Source organism: Neofelis nebulosa, chromosome 1 (genome assembly GCF_028018385.1).
Source record: "Neofelis nebulosa isolate mNeoNeb1 chromosome 1, mNeoNeb1.pri, whole genome shotgun sequence".
Lineage (NCBI taxonomy): Eukaryota > Metazoa > Chordata > Mammalia > Carnivora > Felidae > Neofelis > Neofelis nebulosa.
Window position 1 is genome coordinate 33,356,497 of NC_080782.1, and position 23,630 is coordinate 33,380,126.

At 38.9% G+C, this 23,630-nt stretch overlaps 1 protein-coding gene across 2 annotated transcripts in view; it reads left to right on the forward strand.

The window, feature by feature from the left end:
* The window catches only part of C7 (complement C7), a 62,429-nt gene that overhangs the window by 26,191 nt on the left and 12,608 nt on the right, over positions 1-23,630 (forward strand). For both annotated transcript variants that reach the window (XM_058718415.1, XM_058718424.1), the window contains 8 exons: positions 2,687-2,857; positions 5,399-5,642; positions 8,017-8,127; positions 11,736-11,902; positions 14,133-14,361; positions 16,253-16,424; positions 18,152-18,239; positions 20,670-20,802. In XM_058718415.1, the coding sequence (XP_058574398.1) occupies positions 2,687-2,857; positions 5,399-5,642; positions 8,017-8,127; positions 11,736-11,902; positions 14,133-14,361; positions 16,253-16,424; positions 18,152-18,239; positions 20,670-20,802 (1,315 nt within the window). The remainder of the gene's footprint in view (positions 1-2,686; positions 2,858-5,398; positions 5,643-8,016; positions 8,128-11,735; positions 11,903-14,132; positions 14,362-16,252; positions 16,425-18,151; positions 18,240-20,669; positions 20,803-23,630) is intronic.

The following is a 23,630-nucleotide window of genomic DNA, read 5'->3' on the forward strand; positions in this document are numbered from 1 at the left end:
TTTCCTTCATAAGTTTTCTATAGCTTTCAGCATACAGATATTTAAACAACTTTGGCTAAGTTTATTCCTATTTTATGGTTCTTGTGCAATTGTAAATGGGATCAATCGGAGAAGTTAGCTTTAGATGGAGGAGGGACACCTGTGGAAGAAAGGAAGAGGAGAAATGTAAATATGTTTGTCGATTTGTTAGCCAGAAATTTAGGAATCCTCTGTCTGGTAATGGGAATGTTTGTAAAGAAAGAGGTTAAGGTCATTTTCTGAAAGTGAGGAAAGTGGTTCTAAGATTGGGGGATTGAGGTAGGGGTTGAACTTTTGAAATAGGTACTGTAGAAAATGGGAAAGAAAGAGAACGGACTAAAGAAATATAGGACTGCTGGACTGCATTGAGGGTTCCCCTGAGATCAGAAATCATGAATGGACTTACAGTGGTACCCATCTATAGCTGTGTGATTTTTCTATTGTAGTGCTAAGTAGCTTGGCTGTGAGCGTTGAACCAGGTTGGAATTCTGCCTGGCAAGCATAATGGCAGGGTGTATCTAGGCGAGGATGTTAAGTTCATTGATGAGAAACTGTTGAAGTCATGAACCATGAAGGTTATCCGAAAAAGAAAGAAGTGAAAAAAAGGAAGGTGCTGATAGGGAGAGAGAACAGAAACTAAGTTGAAGAACTTGCCTCTACGAAGTTGAATAATTGCTCTGGTGATGATAGTATGAGAGTCAAAAGAGTAATAGGTGGCAGACTGTAGGATGTTTGAGTTTGTGATTTTAGAGGAAGGATTGTCTGAGAGAATTCAGGATTCAAAGTTAGATGGGAAAGAGAGTATCAATTCAGGGTCATTTAAGAAAATCACATTAGCTTGAAAAAGATGACTTGGAAGCCATATGTAGAGCAGACGAGAGTGAGGAGGTGCTGAACTAAATCATCTAAGAGGCTTACTTGCATGAATTGAGTATTTGAATTGGAGATCTGAAGATGAGGGAAAATAGGTTTTCTTTCTTTCTTTTTTTTTTTTTACATCAAAAGGAAGATAGATAATTTCTCTTTCTTAAGAGAGAGAGAGAGAAAAATTAAATTGTGTGCCTATCTAAAACCTAATAGGACCAAAACAGTATCTAGTGGCTGCAGAAATCTCTAATAGCATTCTTATTAACGTCTTCTTTGTAGTCAATAATAAGACATATATTATCCATCTCAGCTTTGAGCTAAACTTATGCATTTGACTTTGAAATAGATCCATTTCATAATTTAATGAAAATAATGCCCTAATAAAAGATATGAATAAATCTATCTTTTCGTATCTTGTGGTGTGTTCTTAACATTCATGCATAATTTTGAACATGGGCAATGATAAAAGTAATATAATATTTTCTGGCATTTTCCTGATGAATTTCTTTCCAGTCTTTTTTTTTTTTTTTTTTTGACTGGGGAATATACTTGCATTGATGTAATTAACAGGATTATCACACTTATAACAGTTTCTCATTTAACATGAGTATTTCTCTTCATAGGCATCATTGAAAATGACTGCATAATAGTCTGTCATTTTCTTTCCTTTTAGGTTTGTGTTTAAAGTATATCATACCCATCATTTTAATTTTCCCTGTGTTTTTTTATACTTCGATCTCAAACACAGATGTGTATGGATATATGCTAACAACACAAATGCTCGCGGAAACACAGTTACTGATTTGACTATTTTATATGGAGCAGACACGGTGAGAGGGAGTCCTCGTGCGTGTCTTGTTTTATTCTCGCGGTGATTGGCATTTGTTAGCAAATTAATTGCCCATGACTTTTAAAATTTTCGAGATTTTTGTGTCAAGATTCAGATTTATCTCCTTTCTTGAAAACAGATCACCTGTCAGTGCTAGCACCTGTAGTTACACATGGTAACTGTATGATGGATTCCTGCGTTGGTACCCCTTTTCTACAGTGCGTGTGTTCACTTCATCACCCTGCCTTCCCCTGGATGCCTCCAACATTTATATTACTTGCCAGCCCCCTGTAGGCATTTTATTTTGACACTTGATCTAGGATAAAGTAAGGGATAAATAAATGATTATCTTCTTCATCAGTGCTGGAGCTGTCATGACTCTGTTAGCCACATGTGACTATCCTGTTGCCTGCTTCAAAATTCTTGTGGGATGGCCTTTTCTTCTACTATCTATCACAGAAAAAAAAAATCCAGCTTCAGCATTAATTAGAAAGTTATAGCTACTACTGGATCACATAGAACATTCCCAAAGTCCAAAAGATCTACATGCTTCAGATCACCGATTTGCATTTCTGTTCCCTTTTATTAGATGAAAAATCAAGAGCCAAGTGCTTTTCAGTTCTCTGTTAGTATGGTTTTGTTAATTTTCTGACTTCTGGCCTAGATGTTGACATTAAACAAAATGGGAGATGTTTGTACACAAATGTATTCTGTGAATCACTTGGGATTACCATTACTGAGACCATGTCTCCTGCTTAACAAAGAATAATTATAGAATGGACTCTATTCCTTATATTTATATGGGCCTGGTCACAATGAGAGCCACAGTTGTTTTGTGTCAATGAAGAGCTTTCTTTTTTTGGAGAGGATTGTGTAAAGAAAGTATTCACGTTAAAGGATCCATGGCAAAAGATTTTGGGTTATACCCAAGGCCTTGATTTAGTCACAACAAACTTTTCATTTTCTTTATAGGTGAAGATAAATAATGATTTTAATTATGAATTTTACAACAGTAGCTGGTCTTATGTAAAACATACTTCAGCAGAATATACATCATCTAGTAAGAAACGCTCCTTTTTTAGATCTTCAGCATCTTCTTCGTATAGTCATATTTCACATAGCAATGAAATCCAAAAGCAAAAGGTTAGTATGAAACATGAATTAACTTTTCCATATTTTACTGCTTAAGTATTTCTAACATTAACAAAAGTGTATTTACCAAAAGGATTAGGGTAGTAGCATCTTCTTCAAAGAGACAATGTAATATATTTCCTTAAGAGGTAACATTGTATCTTGTCAATTCTCTTGGATAATATATCTATTAATACTTTGTCTTCTTTCTTTTCTTTCTTTCTTTCTTTCCTCTTTCTTTCTTTCTTTCTTTCTTTCTTTCTTTCTTTCTTTCCCCTTTCTTTCTTTCTCTTTCTTTCTTTCTTTCTTTCTTTCTTTCTTTCTTTCTTTCTTTCTTTCTTTCTTTCTTTCTTTCTTTCTTTCTTTCTTTCTTTCTTTCTTTCTTTCTTTCTTTCATCTATGACTAACCTGGGGCTGAAACTCACGACCTCAAGGTAAGAGTTTCATGCTCCACTGACTGAGCCAGCCAGGCACTCCTATACTTTGTTTTTCTTATTAAAGTATTTTTACTTATTTGAAAATCTTAAAAAGCATTACTTTCAAATCTACTAGTTAAAATTTTCTTAAATTTCTAATTTATGATTGCTATACATGATTATATGTGTTATAGAATTGAAAAAATCCTGTTAATATATGCTTTCTAAACAGTAATGCTAGAATGTTTCTGAGAAGGTGCATAAAACTAAAAGATTTTAAAACACTTTGTTACTTTTGAGATACCACATTAAAAAAATGTTATTTATTTATTTATTTATTTTGAGAGAGAGAGAGAGAGAGAGAGAGAGAGAGAATGCATGTGAGGGCACGGGGGTAAGAGGAGGGGCAGAGAGAGAGAATTCCAAGCAGGCTAAGTGCTGTCAGCACAAAACTGGATGTGGGGCTTGATCTCTCAAACTGTGAGATCATGACCTGAGCTGAAATCATGAGTTGGACGCTTAAGTGACTGGGCCACCTAGGTGCCCTGAGATACCAAAATTTTTATCTGAGGAAGTTAAAAAACTTATTTTTAGATAGTTTGTTGTCTTAAGATACTAAAATTTTTATCTTGGGCAATCTGAACAGTTGAGATGACTTGTACTAATTGATGTATACCTACTGCTGATGAATTTTCAGGTTGACCATCATTCAAAATCTGCATACTTCATCTCATTCTTGAAGTCAGTAACTTGATTAATAAATCACAGGGAGGTATAAAGGAATATTGATTTTGTTTGTTTTATGACTAAGAAGCTGACTATGGGAATAAGAATTGTATAAACATTTATTGTATTTATATTATTGTTCACAGAAATTAGGATTTGATATAAGGTAGATCTGTCTTGGACATCATTAAAAGATGCTTAGGAAGTGTTTCAAAGACCTCATATCCACTACTGGGTATTTACCCAAAGAATACAAACACTAATTCGAAAAGATAGATGCACACCTATGTTTATTGCAACATTATTTACAATAGCCAAATTATGGAAGCAACCCAAGTGTCCACTGATAGGTGAATGGGTAAAGAAGGTATATTATATATATACAATGGAATATTACTCAGGCATAAGGAAGAATGAAATCTTGCCATTTGCAACAACATGGATGGATCAAGAGAGTATAATGTTTAGTGAAATAAGTCATTCAGAGAAAGACAAATACCATATTATTTTACTCACATGTGGAATTTAAGAAAACAAACAACAGGGGCGCCTGGGTGGCTCCGTCGGTTAAGCGTCCGACTTCGGCTCAGGTCACGATCTCGCGGTCCGTGAGTTCGAGCCCCACGTCAGGCTCTGTGCTGACCGCTCAGAGCCTGGAGCCTGTTTCAGATTCTGTGTATCCCTCTCTCTCTGCCCCTCCCCTGTTCATGCTCTGTCTCTCTCTGTCTCAAAAATAAATAAACGTTTAAATAAATTAAAAAAAAAAAGAAAACAAACAACAACGAAAAGAGACAAACAAAAAAACCAGACTCTTAACTGTCGAGAACAAACTGATGGTTATCAGAGGGGAGGCAGGTGGGGGGGAATGGGTAAAACAGGTGATGGGGATTAAGGAGTGCACTTGTGATGAGCACCAGGTGGCATATGGAATTGTTGAATCACTATATTGTACACCTGCAACTAATATAACATGGTATGTAAATTACACTAAAATTAAAAAAAAAAGCCTCATTATAAAGTGAGGAACCATAGTATGAGATATAAATTATATGTTCACCTTACCTATAAGTCATTGTCAATGTATACTCCTTAGGGACACATTATTTTATATACCTATTTGTGAGCTTGTTTAGTAGGGAATGAAGATGATGCTTTTTTTCTAGTTGAGATTTTAAAGGCCATATATGTAAGAAATTACATATCACTCAGATATTCCTATTTGGCATTCCAAAAACTCTTTAGATTGCTTCAGGTGAGTGAGCCCAGAAAAGACCTCATCATGCATCAAAAATAAAAATTCATATAGTTTGGGTCGGAGGTGGCAGTTGATGGAGACATTGAACAGGAAAGTAATTTCACTGACTTTTTATCTTCAAACTAAAACTCCTTTTATTCTTCCTTCTTCCCATAGAGTCATCAATTGTTGGTTGTCCAGAACACTGTGGAAGTGGCTCAGTTTATCAATAACAATCCAGAATTTTTACAACTTGCTGAGCCCTTCTGGAAGGAACTCTCCTACCTTCCCTCTCTGTATGACTATGGTGCCTACCGAAGATTAATCGACCAGTATGGGACACATTATCTGCAGTCTGGGTCCTTAGGAGGAGAGTACAAAATTCTATTTTATGTGGACCCAGAAAAAATCAAAGAAAGCGGTAGAGTATTAAAAAAATTTATTAACTACAAGCATTGCAGGAATTTTAATGGGGGAAATAACATGTAGTTAGCTTAAACTTTTAGAGATTTAAAGTATGACAAATAGAGATTAAATGGCAAAGGAATCCAAAGTGGTGTGAATCCATTATAATCTACTCAAACTCTTCAAACTGCCTACTCTTTTGGCTAGTACCCTGAAATGTGAGATAACCATCATCATTACTGGCTGTCTCCAGGAGGTATTGATTGGATTTTTAGAATACTTTTTAATGTTTTCCATTTCTCAGCTTAAGTAATATTCTTTGAGGAAAAGCTAATAAGGTATTATATTTCAGAAATCAAAATGTTTTAAAGAAGTATTTTATTTACCTCTGTTCGTTGCCACTCACATTCCTTTAAAAAAAAACCTGCTCTGGCTATCACAAGTTTGCTTACTACCTAATTCTTATAATAATGGCTTGAATTTATTGGATGCCTTTCTTACAAGAGGCAAGTTACATGTTAGCAATGATCCTCACTGGTACCCAGAGAGATGGCCACTATAATTCCTGTTCCACAGACTGAGACATGGAGAGTCAGTGTTAGATAAGACTCACCCAAGGGCATATGGGTTGTAAGGAGGTCTAACTTGCTCCCAAGTCAGCTGAACTTTTTCCTTATGCTATGTTGTTGCTAGAATGGCCTGCTTTTTGTTAAAATCAGTGCACACCACGGAGTTCATGATTTTTTGGACCCCATAGTAAGAGGACAGTCCTCACCATGTGTCCCGATGTGGGAGGGTAGAGGGTGGTGTCTTAGTGTCCATTCCTTCTCTCCAAAGACCTTTTGGCTTGTTTACTAATATTCCAAGTCAAGCCTACTTCTTCCCAACTTTGTCCTTCAGCTGATGTCCACACTTCCTTCTCCATTCTAAATCACCTCTTCGGGGTCTTTCTCTTCAGTCAAGGCTCCCTTACAACCTTGGAGGAGAATAACACTTACTACATGAGATTCAGAGGAAATCTTGTAACCTTCCCTTGTGGGTGAATTACAATATTTTTCTATGTTTCCATTGGCTTTTTTTCCCCCAATGGGCTTAGTTTTTTTGTTACCAGTTAAGATTTAACTAGAATTTGAACTTTTCTAACTTCCCTGGTTGCAAATGATGTATAAGCACAAGTTTTTTTGTAGCAATGACAGGGACAATATTTCTTTGGAAAATTAATCCAGCAAGTGGCTTGATCTAAACTTAGTTTCACTGCCTCCCAACCATTTATTCCTTAGCACTTAAAGAAATGGGGGAGAATTTTATTAAAGCTTTCCAATTTGAATTTTTTTTTTTTCAACACTTTTAATTTATTTTTGGGACAGAGAGAGACAGAGCATGAACAGGGGAGGGGCAGAGAGAGAGGGAGACACAGAATTGGAAACAGGCTCCAGGCTCCGAGCCATCGGCCCAGAGCCTGACGCGGGGCTCGAACTCACGGAGTGCAAGATCGTGACCTGGCTGAAGTCGGACACTTAACCGACTGCGCCACCCAGGCGCCCCTAAAGCTTTCCAATTTGGTCAAAACATATTTTTTAAGTAAAAATTTTACTCTTGAGAAGTTTCTGTCCTTCCTAAAAATTCTAACTGAAATATAATCAAAACTCCTGAGATGTAATAGATCCCCCCCATTATTCCTTAAGAAATATTGAGATTATTACAATACAGTTAGCAAAATTATATAAGAAAAATATATTTCCACACTTATTATTTTCTATCCTTCTTTAAAAAATCCATTGGCAAAACTCCATTTGATAATGAGTAGAAATTGTTACATTCTGAGGTTATGAGTTATGGGAAGGAATTGTTAGAAACTAGAGATAGTAAACATATTAAAATCAAGAGATTGAGGCATTAGACCTGAGGTTTTAGGAATTAATTGCTATAGAATCAGAACCCAGCTTTTGGGGTTTCCAGTAGGTGGACTGGGACCATCACATGCCTACTTTTATCTGTTTGCTTCATACTTGAGAAGCTGACTGTATGTGGGTCAAAGATATCACTGTTCCGGGTGTTCCTTCCACTGTTTCATGTAGAAATCACCCCAGTCTCCTCTCTCTGATCCAAGAAAATAGAAGCCAAAATTTGCTGAATCATTTGAAAGTAAGTTTCAGACACACGATGCTTCATTCCTAAGTGTATGCATGTATGTGTTATTTTGTTTAATAACAAAAAAAAATTCCTTTTTCTGACCCTTGATCCTCCTACAGCACTTGAAAATGTCCCTATCATATCACTCTTGATTAGATGGCCACAATAGTAGAGTATCCCTATCCTCCCACCTGGCTGCATCTCAAAAGACGTGTTTAACAAATGCAGAAATAAAACCTTTAAAACTTTTCCCTCAGGTCTTAGTTCAACAGATATAAAGACATGTACTTCATCAAGTTTCAAATTTTTGTATTCGTCATCAAAGGGCAAATGCAAGGAGCTGGAAGATGCCTTAAAATCAGATTCAGGTAAATAAGAAGGGGGGATTTGCATTACAAGCTTAATCTCCATCCCTCTCTCTTGTGGTTAATTCCTGGCCTCAAGGTCCTTTGAAATTTTAGCAGGTGTTCTATCTTGTGTTTTTTAAAATGTATTTGGTTATTTTTGCCTCTGCTCTCTCTTTCATATGTCATGACAGTGAGACACTGCCATGGAAAGTTCACTGGGTATCTCCTGGGCACTGTAGATGTGTCCTCAGCATAGACTACCTTTTCCACCTGCAGTGACAGTTGGCAATCCAGCCTAGAAAAAGGACACCAACAGGAGAGATTTAGTTCCACTCTGACATGGATGCTCAGATGCTGCTGCTGCTGGTGGTGGTGGTCGTGGTGATGGCAGAGGGAGTGGGGAAGGTGGTGTGCTATTCTCTGAGTGCTTGGAAAGGAACTGGAAAAAAAAAAACAAACTGATTTAGATTGTGTCTAGATGCCCTGTTAAGGAATTTGGATTTCATTCTGGTAACAAGGGGGTACCCTTAAAGGATTTAGTACAGGAAGTGATTAAATGAAAGGTTACAAAGATAAAGTTGTAGAGAAAGAAGAGGGACTGAGAAGGGATAATCTGACAGGATAAGAATCAGTGAAGAGGTGCCTGGCTGCCTCAGTTTGGTAGAGCGTGCAACTCTTGATCTCAGGGTCATGAGTTTGGGCAAAAAGCCTACTTTAAAAAAAAAAAAAAGAAGAAGAAGAACCAGAAAAGATCAGTAACATTAAACATAAAGGAGAAAGAGAAGTCAATAAAGAGAAATTCTAGACAGAAGTTAAGTAAGAGAAGGGCTGGAGACTGTTCATTGAATTTGGTGATTACAACTTAACTTGCCTTACAGTGAACTTCTTAGTGTGGTAGCAATGGACTGAGCAGGTACTAGAGCTTAAATTCTCGGTGACAGCATAAATTGGGGCAAAGGTGAAGACTGACCCAGATGCCAGAGTTCTTACTGAGGAAGTGGGGATTCTTGGGATATTGGCAGATGACTGTAGGAAGGAGGAAGACAGAGGAATGAAACCAGGTGTATTTACTCATTCACTTCCTTCATTCATCAACTGTTTATGGAGCCTGTGGTACATGCAAGGATTTGTTCTAGGCACTGGGGTACAAGCAGTGACATGCCGGAGAAAATGCCTGTCTTCGTGGAGTTGGCATGACAGAGGAGGAGGACATGTTTTTTTGTTTTGTTCTTTTTTTTAAATTTTTTTTAAGTTTATTTATTTGAGAGAGAGAGGGGGATAGAGAGAGAGAATATTCATGAGCAGAGGAAGGGCAGAGAGAGAGGGAGAGAGAAAGTATCCCAATCCAACGCTGATGTGGGGCTCGAAATCACAAACTGTTAGGTCATGGCCTGAGCCGAAATCAAGAGTCGGACACCCAACCGACTGAGCCACCCATGTGCCCCAGGAGGACATGCTTTTGAAAGAGATGGAAATATGGTGATCTGGAAATAGAGATGATTGGGAGCTTTGGGAAGATAGAGACATCAGTTATCAGCTGGGCTGGCTACTGGAAGCTGCTCACTGATTTTATTTGATGTTGTGTTTAACGCACACATAGCACACATAGTTAGGTATTATTCATATTCTCATTATACAGACAGGGACTCCGAGTGACAGAAAGATTGCCCACGATCACGTTTGGTAAGCGTCAGACATGAGATTCAAAGGCATGATGTGTGGCTTCACAGTCTGGGCTCCTGATTGTCGCACCATGCTGCTTGTCTAGGGGAAGAGGGCCAGAGGGAGCAGAGAGCTCCCTGAAGTATGGAGAGAGAGGCTACAGGCTTAAAAATAAAATTAAAACGGATTTCTCAGAATCTGTAATTCATAAACAGGTGTGCCAGGGCAGACGGTGATTTCTCCAAGTTTACTATGCGCGGGGATTACCCGGGAAGTTGTTAAGATGCTGGTTCCAAGGCTCTCCTCCCAGCTGTTCTCTTAGCGGGTGTTGAAGCTCAGAAATGTGTAGTCACTCCAGATGATTCGGCTCCAGGTAGCGGAGGGACTGAACTTAGTTGTGATAAGCTGCCTTAAAAGGGTGACTCTGTGCATATCAAAACCGGAGCTAACAATGACAATGAGGACGCACTCCAGCAATTTGTCAAAAACACCGGGCTTTAATAATTTCTTTTTTTTTAAGTTTCTTTTTTTTAAAGTTCATTTATTTATTTTGAGAGAGAAACAGAGAGAGCAGGGGAGGGGCAGAGAAAGAGGGAAAGAGAGAGAATCCCAAGCAGGCTCTGTGCTGTCAGCACAGAGCCTGTCTCGGGGCTCCAACTCACAAACTGTGAGATCATGACCTGAGCCAGTCAGATGCTTAACAGACTGAGGCACCCAGGCACCCTAGGCTTTAATAATTTCTGATAAATGTACAGTTTTTGAATTTGTAAAATTTTACGAAATTGCAAAATTTCATTAAAAGAAATGCACTAAAGATCACCCCAAATCTGGTTTGCAAGTTAGGAATTTCCAGTCATGACCAGCATAAAAATCAATTACAAATGGAGACAAAAATATTTCTGAAATTATAAGGCACTTAAATGCAGAAAAGAATTTAATTGGTATTTACTGTTTAGAACACTTTTCATGTGTTAATGTATGCCTGTTAATTAATAGCTTTTTTTGCTTAGTTAATATTCCAGATGCAATGAACTCCCCCCATTTATTTTTATTTTTATTAAAAAAATTTTTTTTAAATGTTTATTTTATTTTTGAGAGAGACAGACAGACAGACAAAGAGTGTGAGCGGGGTAGGGTCAGAGAGGGAGACACAGAATCCAAAGCAATCTCCAGGCTCTGAGCTGTCAGCACAGAGCCCTATGTAGGGCTTGAAATCACAAACTGCGAGATCATGACCAGAGCCAAAGTTGGACGCTTAACCGACTGAGCCACCCAGGTGCCCCTAGCTGAACCATTTAGAAACACATTCCATGATGCTTCATCCCAAAATATATATTTATTTCCTAAGAAATAAGATAGTCTCCTGTATAACATAATGTTCTTATTATACTAAGAACATTAAGAATATGAACAATAATTCCCTAATATCATCTACTGTCAGGTAATGATTGTGTTTTTCTTTTCTTTTTCCTTTTAATAGATATTTTTGAGAGTCGTTTCAGATTTACAGCACAATCGAGCAAAAAGTACGGAGAGTTTCCATATACCCCTGTCAGAAACTAAGGCCTCCCCACTCTCAGCATCCTCCACCACAGGGGTGCATTTGTTCTAAGTGATGAATCTACGTTGACATATCATCATTGCCCAAAGTGCATAGTTTATGTTAGGGTTCCTTCTTGGTGTTGTACATTCTATGGGCTTGGACAAATGTATAATGCCATGTGTCTACCATGATAGTGTGATGTAGAGCAATTTCACTGTTCTAACAATCCTCCGTGCTCCAACTATTTACTCCTCCCACCCACCACTGCTGGCAATCACTGATGTTTTCATTGTGTCCATAGTTTGTCCTTTACCAGAATGGGATGGGTTGTGTTTTAGTACTTGAGAGACATTTCACTTTTTTATTCTTCTCTTTGTTTCCTTTGTGCATCCTGACCTATTTCATTTGATTTCTCCTCGTATAGGAACTCAAAGCAATGTTCTGCGAGGGAACCCATTTGTCAGGGGGGGCAGTTCGGGCTTCGTGTCTGGCCTCAGTTTTCTGGAGCTGGACAATCCTGCTGGAAACAAAGAGCGATATGCTTTGTGGGCGGAATCTGTGACTGGTCTTCCCCAAGTCATAAAACAAAAGGTACATCCTGCTCTGTTGAAAGCACACAAAGCAGACATGTTTATTTGCATTGGGAAAATGAGATTAAATCAAGGTGGTTAAACAGAGACAGCTGTAATTAGCATTTTTGTATCCCAATTATGTTTTGTATAGCAAAATGAGTGCATACATAATAATAAGAAACAGAAGATTCATTATCTTGCATGTCCATATTTCAATTGTAAAGGTTAAATGTCTTGTAAATCCCAAGAGAAATTAGTAACAAAATTTGCATTTTAAGCTTTTGACCTAAATTTGATTATGTTTTCCTTGGTCTCTAATTCAGAGGAATTATAGATTCTTGCAAGAGGAAGGCATTTAGGCTTGTCTACTGTCTCATCAGATCACCTTTGTTCCTCTGGCCATGGCATGTAGGCTCTTGGAGACATGTAAATTAAAATAGAACAAATCTGACTGGCAAAATTTTAGGATGTTTTATTGATACAGTCAGTTCTGTCATAATGCTATGTATGTGTTCCTAAAATCAGACAGCTAGACAGAATTGCACAATAAAGACCCCCTGGCTTATGGGGAAACTGGATTAAGGACACAATACTCAAAAACTTGATCTATGACACTCATTAAAAAAAAATAGGCATCAGTAAAAACAATAGTATAGCTTTGTATGTGTTAAATTGTTAAGAAACGCATATATATTAATGTAGCACAATTCTTAGAAAAAGACTTGAAGCTTGCTGGGTGCTGGGTGGGTTAGAGCCTTTGAATTATTGGGAAGTGGTAGGAGGAGAGCTGCCAGAGGACAGACGGTTCCTGCATCAGATGTGGATGGGTGTAGTATATTACACAGGCGTGAACTGCATGGATGCTTGAAGTGTGTGTTTGTGTGTGTGTGTTTGTTTTGTGTATTCCTATGTTGGTTCAGTTGTGTCCACTTTTCTGGGTTCACCTGGTTTTTCTTATGGATGAAATTGTATGAAATTTGTGATATGCTCATGGTGTTCCCTAACATATCCATCCCAATGGAACAAATTTACCCTTTCAAAACAAGTGCTATGGCAGAACTGATTCTATGTTCTATTCTCTATCATGGGAGTCAAGAAATGTCTCAGGTGAAACTTGACTTGGACACATTTTATAATCTGCCCCCCCCCCCCCAATTTCAAAAGCTTCTTAAGCACCCTCCCAACACCATATCCACCCATTTGCCTCGAAGTAAGGGTAAAAGGAAGAAGCCAGTTTTCCTGGAAGGTCTTATAACGTGCCACCATCGATATTCACAATGACCTATTTTCAATGCCAGTGCCCTGTTACAAATCTTAAAAAATTCTAAGTTGTTGATTAGGGAGGATCAGACATTCCTTCTCATTCTCAACTCTGCATTTGTCCACATAGGACTGTCACTATCATAGCTGTGCTAACTTATTATAGGTATACGTCCACGCAATGCCATCCAGTCAGTTCTTTTATAATGCAGCGTGAGAGAGTTTGGGCAGAGACGGGGGGAGATGTGGCTGGGTCTGTAAGTTATCCTCCTACTCCAGTGGTATGCTGTAGCCAGCTCAAGATGGACCCTCATAACAGCCAAAGGTGCCTATCTCTTTCCGACTCCATGGTCACTGGCATCCCAGTGGCAACCTGAAATCGGCCATGGGAAGAGTAGTTATGCTGCAGAAATTGGCAAATGCTACAAATCAGAGCATTTTTGTTCTTAGGAGAGCAGATTGTTAAAGCTTAGCCAGCACATCTAGGGGCTCCAAGCTGCTTTTCATCAGACATATTCAACACAGAGAAGTAATGTCTGTCTATTTTAAATTTTGTCAGGAAGAAAGAGTCATGGTCTCTGCTAAGAGACATATTAAGTCTCTTAGAGCTGGGTATTTAATCTTAAATTTAATTGCACTTGCTTCTTCACTGTAATTTAAGTGCATTTCCTTTTCTTCTGCCCTCTGCAAGGGTGGAAATGTACTTCCTTCAAAATAATCTTTCAATAACTAGAAAATGAATGTCCTGTTGGTTTTGAAAAGTTTTATGCAAGATACAAAAAATATTCCTTCCCTGTTCACTCCTATTTTTCCCTTTGTCTTGCAAAGAAAGTGAATTGCTTTATTTTTATTTGAACAAGAAATAATTGGAATTAAGATGAGAGTGGCTTTTGATTTTTATTTTAATGGAGATTCAGCCTAAATGCCAGGAGAAAAATATTCTTGCCTAAAACCCCGATTTACTGACCATGATGTCTTTATCTGTATAGCTGACCCCTCTGTATGAGCTGGTAAAGGAAGTACCCTGTGCCTCTGTGAAAAGACTATACCTGAAGCGGGCTCTTGAGGAATATCTGGATGAATTTGACCCCTGCCATTGTCAACCTTGTCAAAATGGCGGCATTGCCACCGTCGAGGGGACCCAGTGTCAGTGCCATTGCAAACCATACACGTTTGGTGTGGCTTGTGAGCAAGGAGTCCTCGTGGGAAATGAAGCAGGTCAGTGTGCTGAGTTTTTGCTAGTTATGCTGGACACTGTGAAAAAGGAATCACTCTTTCCCGCTGATCCCTGAGATCATGCTTCTTTGTGTATTAATTTAGTGTCTCCCTTCCTATTGCACTTCTGGGTTCTAGCAAGGGGGTTAAGGCCCTCTGCTGTCTCTGTTTTCCTGTCTTAACGAATAGACCCACCATGCCCTCCATTCCCTGTTCTCCATTAGAATAGATTAATGCGTAAAACACGTCTCTCTTTTATGCCATAGTCAGCTCATTGAGGTTTTGTCCTAACAGGTCTGTGCAGCTAGTGTGCACATGGCTTAACCTTTCCAATCGCAAGCTCTTTGAAATATCTCCATTTCTATTTTGTATTATGTTTTATCAATCAATTACTCACAAATACTTTCTGAACATCTGCTGAATGTGCTCAACTGAATGCTTGATGCTTTAAAGGCACGTCAGTTCACACAGAACTGTGTGAAGTTTGACTTTATGAGTAGACAAAGTGTGGGACAGTTTTGTATTCTTTTATATGCCTCTCTCCTCTAGAAAACTCATTTCTTAAGGTCAGGGCTGTGATTCCTTTTTTTTATTCCCAGAGCCCAACAAGGCTTGATTCATAGAAGTCACTTAACAAATATTTGATGAATGAATGAATACATGACTGAACTATGATTGCTTGTAGACAAGCGTCAGGAAAGCCTCCTTGCCTCCAAATGTCTTCCCAAGTAGCCTATCTGGTAAATTGAAATTCTACCACTTTGATTTCATTCCTTTGTGGCTTGGATTTCCTGTTATTTGATAAAATGGAAGCTCCCCCTGCTGGTAAGGATTGGGGTAGGATCATAATATATCAAGCTATTGTTACCCCCTGTTAATATACTCAGAGGACTACTTTATTAACTCAATTTCTAATTATGGAAGAAAGCATAAGGAAACTCATTGGAAGATATAATCACATTAGTTTAGTTTTGGTGTGTATGATACTGAGGGGTGGGTGCCGAGTGGAGGGGAGATGGATGTAGGCTACACAGTAGAAATAGGTAAGGAGCAGTAAACAAAACCATCTATCAATTGGAAGTAATGTTTCAGGAGCATGGTCTCTGAGATCTGTTTGTAACCAGGAAAGCCAAGTTCTTAGAATATAGTGCAAGTTCTCTCTTGCCTACCCCAAGATATATGATGGGGGAAAATTCTAAAAGCACCGCTGGTCATGAATCGGCCCTGAGTTGGAAGGTGGCCAGGCTGGGTTGAGGAAGTGCCTGCAGACTGAAGGATGTTGACAGGAGGTAAAAGCATTTCTCCTTCTTATGCATTTCTTCATTTTGTACAGTGCCAGCTCTGAGGTTGGCAGTCTGGAACCCAGTAGATTATGTTCTTCTCATGCCCAACCATGGCTTTTCCAATAAAAATGTTAACAGTAGGAACTGCTGTAATGAGAGGAGCCTGGACTCGGCCATAAGACCATGTTGCTGCCTGGACAGGACTCTTGGCAGCCATTGCAGCACCGGACATGACATTTAACCCCCTTGCCTTAGATCCCATACCTATCAAATGAGAATGGTAACAGATTTCCTGCCCACCCGGATTCATTCTTGTGAGAAGTAAATGAATGGCATGAGGTATGACAAAATGCTCTGAAACAGTTCTAAAATAGTAAACAAATTTAAGATATAATTGCAAGAAGTTCGTTGATGCAGCCTTAATATCAACAAACCCAGTCAATGTGCAGAGACATTATGGTCATTGAAGAAGACCTTCCGGAACAGAGTGAAGGTAGTATGTGCCCAGACTGTCCCCTCCCTCAATAACTGCCTGAGCACGAAGCTTAATACTAGACTCTGAAATCTTTCTCTCCAAGTACTTTCTGAACAGTCTTTCTCTTATCTTACAGGAGGGGTTGATGGAGGTTGGAGTTGCTGGTCCTCTTGGGGCCCCTGCGTTCAAGGGAAGAAATCAAGGAGCCGAGAATGCAATAACCCACCTCCCAGTGGAGGCGGGCAGTCCTGTATTGGAGAGCCAACAGAAAGCAGGCAATGCGAGGAGGAGGAACTCCAGCATTTGCGGTAATGGTGACCAGATCTCCTGGCAATTGCATAGAATAGAGTGCCCTCTGCAGGAAGCGTGGAATATGTGATTGCTGCTATTAAAAGATTTAAAAATTAAATGGCGATTTTTATCAGTGACTTTGCCTTTAGTAGTGGGATCAGTTGAAGGAAGAAGGCATGTGTGGACAGCTTGCACTTGTGTGTTTCAAGTTTTTCTGATACAGATGTTACAAAAGGCTGGGTAACTAGAAGGTCATCTGGCCAAGGGGATCTGAGCAGCAGCTTTGGCATCAAGCAGATCTGCCACTTTGCTGTGTGACCTTGGTAACACCTCTAAAATTAGTATAATCATAGAAGGTAAAACAATAGAAAAATGTCAGAATTAAATGAGATTCAGCATAGAAAGTGATTAGCACAGTGCCCAGCACATAGTAAGCATTGATTAATAGTTGTATTACTCTTCAGATATACCAGTCCTATTCATTCATTTATTCATGTATTCATTCATGCATTCATTCATTCATTCATTCATGATTAAGCATAAAGCCAGATGCTCTAGATGGCTAATATCTTCACTGATTAGCCCAGTTGTCTGACACCAACTTCCCATTTGCTGGGACCTTGCAAATTCATCAAGTCTCCTGACTAGGAAGCTGGCAAGCATATGGAATTACTTTAGGAGGAGAAGCTACCTTCGGGGCACATATCTCTGGGAGGATGAGAGTCTCCAGCCTAGGAGGCCTCTATGGACTGGGCTTCTTTTCCCGGCCACTAGACATGAAGCTGGAAGGAAAGGAGCATCCTACGGAGGCACTGGAAGAATTCTCACTCTTCTTGGTGCTTGGAGGGAGAGAATGTTCTCCTCCTCCTGCTCAGTACAAAGAGGAAAATCATGATCAATACTTCACATTTCTGAGTTTCCTCAAAGTGTGGAAAGCGTATAAGGAACTCAGCTGAGAAGGAGGCGACATTCACGGGCTATTCTGTAATGCTTTCCCTCAGATTTCAGATCTCTGGAGTGGAGGTAATACTGGTGGCACGTTGGCTTCAGAGGCCATAAAACTATTGTTTAATGATGGATGTCACTGGGATTACCATTATTATGAGCTTCCTCTAGAGATTGCCTTGCGGGAGGTAGAAAAAGCATGATGTTAGGAGCCGAACCGACTACAACATGAATGCAGCCCTGGTATTTATTACCTTATAACCTTGGGCAAGTCATTCAAACTTTCTTTTCGTCATATACCTCATAGGGTTACTGTGAAGGTGCATTGAGATGTTGCGTATTTACAGAGCAACTGCCAAGGTGCCTAGCACAGAGGAGATGTTCCCTTTCTTGCAGGGTCACTAACAGGAGTTCCTTTAGTTTTAATCCAGAATCAATTCCGTGTTAAAGACACTTCAGAACCAGACAGCTGAAGAAAAAGTAGGTCTGAGGCAGGTGACCTCTAGAAATCCCATGAAGTAGGTGTTTTGTCCAGAGACTTTTATTTCCTTTTCTTTCTCTTTGTTTTTCATACTACTGACTTAGTAGCTATTTTTTGGTAGTTTATGTTTGAGTTTTCTATCACAGGATATGATCAGATATTGATCCCGAGAATGACAAAAATAGCACATCAGCATGTTTACAGGAATGGAGTTCTTTCAGATGTTAATGAAAAATTCACTGTGGTGCAAAATGTTTATTATGCTGTGGAAATCCATCACATTAATTATAATTATGTTTTGTTTCCTTTTCCTTTCAGATTGCTTGAACCACATTGTTTTCCTTTGTCTTTGGTTCCAAAAGAATTCTGTCCATCACCTCCTGCCTTGAAAGATGGATTTGTTCAAGTTGGTTATGAAAGATATATTGTTTTCCTCTGCATATACTCTTTGCTCCAAGTTCTCTCTCTCCCTAATGTCATAATCGATTTCCTTCTTCCATGATGAAATAGTGCTACAAATAGTTTATATGTGCATTTTAGTTTTAGTGGTAAGGGTTTTAGTTTGTGACTGTACTTCTTTGGCCAAGGTGATTAGAATTCTGCAGAAGGCAGTATATCTTCTGCAGTAAGGTAAATCAATACTGCTGCCCAATGAAATTAGAAATGTAATCATGCCAGAAGGCTGTTAAACATTTCCATTCTTAACACTAAAATAAGAATCCATAAGCAAGTTCTGCAACAAAGAGGACTTTCTCTATTCTTGCCACTGAGAAATGTCTTTCTAAAGATTTTTTAAAAATGTTTATTTATTTATTTTTGAGAGAGAGAGCAGGGGAGGGGCAGAGAGAGAAGGAGAGATTGAACCCCAAGCAGGCTCTGTGCTGTCAGACGCAGGGCTTGAACCCATGAACTGTGAGATCATGACCTGAGCTGAAATCAAGAGTCAGACACTTAACTGACTGAGCCACCCAGGCGTCCTGAGAAATGTCTTTAAAAAATTTTTTTTCAGAAATATTGGGTTTGGGAAGAAATATTGGGTTTATTCCAGAAGCCAATAAGACATTTTGCCAGCATTGGTGAGATATGGGTCATTATACTTGGAGCGATTTTCTTGTTTAGGAAGGAACACAAATTACCTGCCACTTGTCATTCTAGGGAATTTTCTTGGCCTTGCGGCCATATTAATTTCTGCTCTTCTCACTGCTTGTTATGATGAGGCTTTGGCCTCAAGCTCCAATGAAGTCTCCTCCCGGCTCACGTAGGAGGCTTTCGTCAGGACCCTCTCAGTGCTGCCAGCCTTGCTTTCTCAGAGGGTTTGCCTTTGAAATTCTAGGCCCTTAAACACACACACTGACATTTTGCTGAAGTTTCCCCAAATGTAGATACTGTTGGGAAATGGAAGAGGGCTTCTGTGTGTGTGTGTGTGTGTGTGTGTGTGTGTGTGTGTGTGTGTGTAGAGAGGGGAATGGGCCCAGCATCTCTAACACTCATTCTGTCCCAATACAGTCACCGCAATCTACTAGTTCCTGAAGGAAACACAGGCTTGGCGAACAAAGCCAAACAAACTCATATACTTCAGCAAACCGTGAACTATTGTCCCAAACTCCAGTGCATGTGGTGTCCTGTAAGGGGCAGGGGTTCTGAACACTGCCCCATGGACGGGCTACATCACAGTCACCCAGAGAACTTAAGAATAGAGAGATTGCTGCTTGCCCCTTACCTTCCTTTTTTTTTTTTTTTTCTTTCTCATTCTGTAGGTTTAGGATAGAGCCTGAGAGTTGTGCTTTTTTTTTTTTTTTTTTTTTTTTTAAATTGCTACTAGTGGTTCTGATACAGAACCAAGTTTGGACACTGTTATAACAGTCCCTTCTGTCAGGCAGACGAAGGCCTATTGGCTAGAACCAAAGCAAATCAACTGTCCTTTCCCAGTTTATTCAAACTCAAGTATTAACCTGGGCCCTTTGTTTCCTACCAACTGCAGCCAGACTGGACCAGGACTGACAGTGAATAGTAGAAGGCACCCTGGGATTTGGTTCTAATGCCTGGAGTAGCCAGGTGCTAATGCCGAGCTCTCAGCCCTTCCCCAGGCCGATTTTCTTTACCACCCCTGGGGTGGCAGAGAGCCCCAAGAATGAGGAAAGGAACTAATAGAGATCCCAAAAGAGCATGATTACCCCTTTAAATTTCAGCTTCAAATTCTTCCTTGCTTCACCATGAAAGCTCACCTCCTGGCATGTCCTTGAATCTGGCCCAGCCACAGTGGCCCTTCCCTTACAGGGTAGGGGCTGGAGCTTAGGATGGGAGAAGATCAGCATTACGCTCCCTCTAAAAGTCGTCAGTGAGAAACTTAAACTTTCATAAACATGCTGATAGGATTTGCACATTTCTGTCTGTTCCTACCAGCTTTTATTAGGCGGTATGGCCAATGAGCAGCCCATGACGTCTTACTATGAAGAACTGACCAACAAGTACATTTCCGAGATCTGATAACAACTGTCTTTTCCTGGAACATGCAGGGGCCGGGGGGGAAGGGACTTGGGCAGTGTCCACAAAAGTAATTTTGGTAAAATGCTTAGTACAGTGCTTGGTATTTGGGGACAATTAATAAATTATATGTGGCATTAATAGCTTTATTTTAGTTAATGGTAGTACCAGTGTTGTTGACTAGGACCATACAGGGAAAATTGTTTTTGCAGATAATTTTTTAAATTAGTTATTTGAACTTAGTTTGCCTGATGACTAAAAGAAGGCATCATTTATAGCCCAAATATATCTAAAGAAACTTTTTTTAATGCAAAATAGACATACTCTCTCTCTCTCTTTTATTTCTCTTTAGGATGAAGGTGCCATGTTTCCTGTTGGGAAAAACATAGTATATACTTGCAATGAAGGTTACTCTCTAATTGGAGACCCTGTAGCCAGATGTGGAGAAGATTTACAGTGGCTTGTTGGGGAAATGCATTGTCAGAGTGAGTGGACTTGGTTGTAGCATATAACTTAAGATGAGAGAATAATGTGGAAGGGAATGAATCAAGACGAATAACCGCTCACTGTGTGGCCCGTGTCTTGACATTCCTTTCCTGAGAAGCTCATATGCTCCTGTTCAAGTTTCAGCTGTGTCTTGAAAAAGCCCTCAGCAGTCTCTAGTTGATAGTGCTTCTGTTAGGCGAGGCACATTTCACTGAAATTTTAACGTTTCTGGTGCAAATTTGAATAGGCCAGGGAGCTCCATTCTGGCTAAGACCTTCAGAACATCCCATATAGTTCAATTTCTAGGGATGTGACCAAATCAGTGTACTTCCTTGATTGTCCTGCAGTATTAGTTGGTTCAGCAGATGGATAGAGCTGTAGAGATACATTTTTTTGCTATATCAGTTGGTCTAGGCCTTGGAGAAAAGCCTAGTGTACACGTGAACATCTTTTTCCTCTTGGGTATATACCTCTGAATAAAGTCTCTGAGTCATAGGATGTACATACATTTAGACTTAGTAGATGCTACCAGACTCCCAAATGGTTGTACTAATTTACATCCCTACCAGGATCTGAGAAGCCAAGATTGCTCTGTATCCTTATCAACACTTGATATCAACAATCTTTAAAAAATTTTAGCTATACTGATGAGTGTGTAGCAATATCTTATTTTTTAATTTTGACTTTTCAATTTATATTTTTCCTGGTGACTATGTTATGATGCCTGTTTTCATGTTTATTTGCCATTTGCATATCCTCTTTGGTGAAGTGACTGTCCAATCTTTAGCTCCTCTTTTCTGTTGGTTTGTCTTTTTCTTATTTGTAGGACCTCCTCTCTTCCTCTTTGTTTCTGTCTCTATCTGTCTCTCTGTCTCTCTCTCCTGGAGTCCTTGAGCAGAAATTACTGAAATAGAATATAAACATTTTCTAGCTTACAGTAACAAAGCCAAAAGTTGGTTCTTTGAAACGTTTAATAAGATGCTTTCGCTTGAAGAGATTTTTTCCCCTTTATTGTGAATCTGCTGATAAGAAGTTGACCCAGTCTTTGTTCATCTTAAAATGTCTTTGTTTTATCTTCATTTTTGAAGGATGTTTTTATGGGCAAGAAATTCTAGGTTAGCAGTTATTTTATTTAAGCTCTTTAAAGATTTTATTCTAGTGAGACATTCACTCTTAGTCATACCACTTCTGGTTTGGAAATCTTATGTCTGGACACTTTTGAGAATTTCTCTTTTTTTCTGGTCTTTGGGTTTCAGAAGCACCTCCACAGTGATGTGCCGAGGTGTGATTTTCTTTGTCTCTACCCTGGTTAATATTTGAAGCACTTCTTGAATCTGTGCATTTATGTCTTTTGTCAGTTTCAGGAGCTTCTTCGCCATTGTGTCCTCAATTATTGCCTCTGTCCAATTCTTGCCCATTTTTCCTCACAAGACACAAATGATATATTTTTTTAGATTGTATATATTACTACATTATTTTGTTTTACATAATTTTTTTCTTCTCTCTGTTTCATCCTAAATATTTTTTAATTGATCTAACTTCCAGCTTATTAATTCTCTGTACACTTGTATATAATCTGCTTTTAAGAACTCTGTTGAGTTCTTAATTTCATTTTCCAATTCTAGATATTTCATTTGTCCACTTTTCTAAACTTTCCTTTTCTCCATTGAAATTCTGTGCCTTGTCATTTAATTTTTTCCCAACATGTAAATCACAGTTATTTCAGGGTCCATGGCTGTTAATCCCATTCTCTGGACCTACTGGGGGTCTGTTTCTATTGTCTTTTTTGGGGTTTTGGTGAATTCTTTTCCTTTTAAATGTCATTCCTGTTTTGATTAAATGCCAGCCTTTATGTGTGAAAAAATAATGGAATAGTCTGAAGTTTTGGATGACGTTCTCTTCCTCTAGAAAATACTTGATTTTGTTTCCTGCAAACAGTAAGGCTGTTTTATGTCCGGTTTACCTTTGTTCCTAGGGTGTAACCATTAAGGGATCCCAGTGGAAGGTCTGAGATATCTTCCTAGGTCCCTCCTTTGTGACAGGACTGGACTCTACCTCTTTGTCCCTTAGCCCTATTAGACTGTTAAAAACTCTACTCAGCTTTTCAGCCACGAGCTGTAGTTCCTCCTTAGTTTAGCAGCCTTTAAGCATTTTTTTTTCAAACTTAACAAATACCTCAAGGAGAAAGGCATTACCAAATGTTGTAATCACCCCTTTAGACTTCTCGCTAGAATCTTGTACCTTCAAATTTTCATGACCTTGGTATCTCTCTGATGCTTTTGGAAGTACTTTTTCCTTTACTTTTGTATATCTTTTCTATTTGTCTTTGTGGGAGCATGATTGTGAAGCCAGTGATTGCGTCATGGCCAGAAACAAACAAATCTGATGCTAGATTATTAGCTTTATGAAGGCAGGATATGTAACTTGTATCTTGTTAAATCCTTACCAGCATACAACATACTTCGTTAAATATAGGCACTCCATAGATGCTGTTTTTGAATTAATGAGTGAATGGAATTTCTGATGGAAATGGTACAGAAACAGAGCAGTATTTTGTAGAATATTGTCCGAAGTCCATTAGAGAGAGATTGCCAATTTTTTTTTTCAAATCATGAATTCTGACTTGCTTCCCATAAGTATACATGTTTCTCTATTTTCTCTTTGCTGTTTTCTCAAGCAGAAGATTTGAGATAATGAATGTAACTGAGAAAGACTAGAGATGGAAAACCAAAGAACATTTAATACTTGTATGGTTTCAAGGTTAAAGGTGGTTCTTTAAAACTTTCAAATAATAAAAATATCTAATTGGATATATGCTAATGGTATG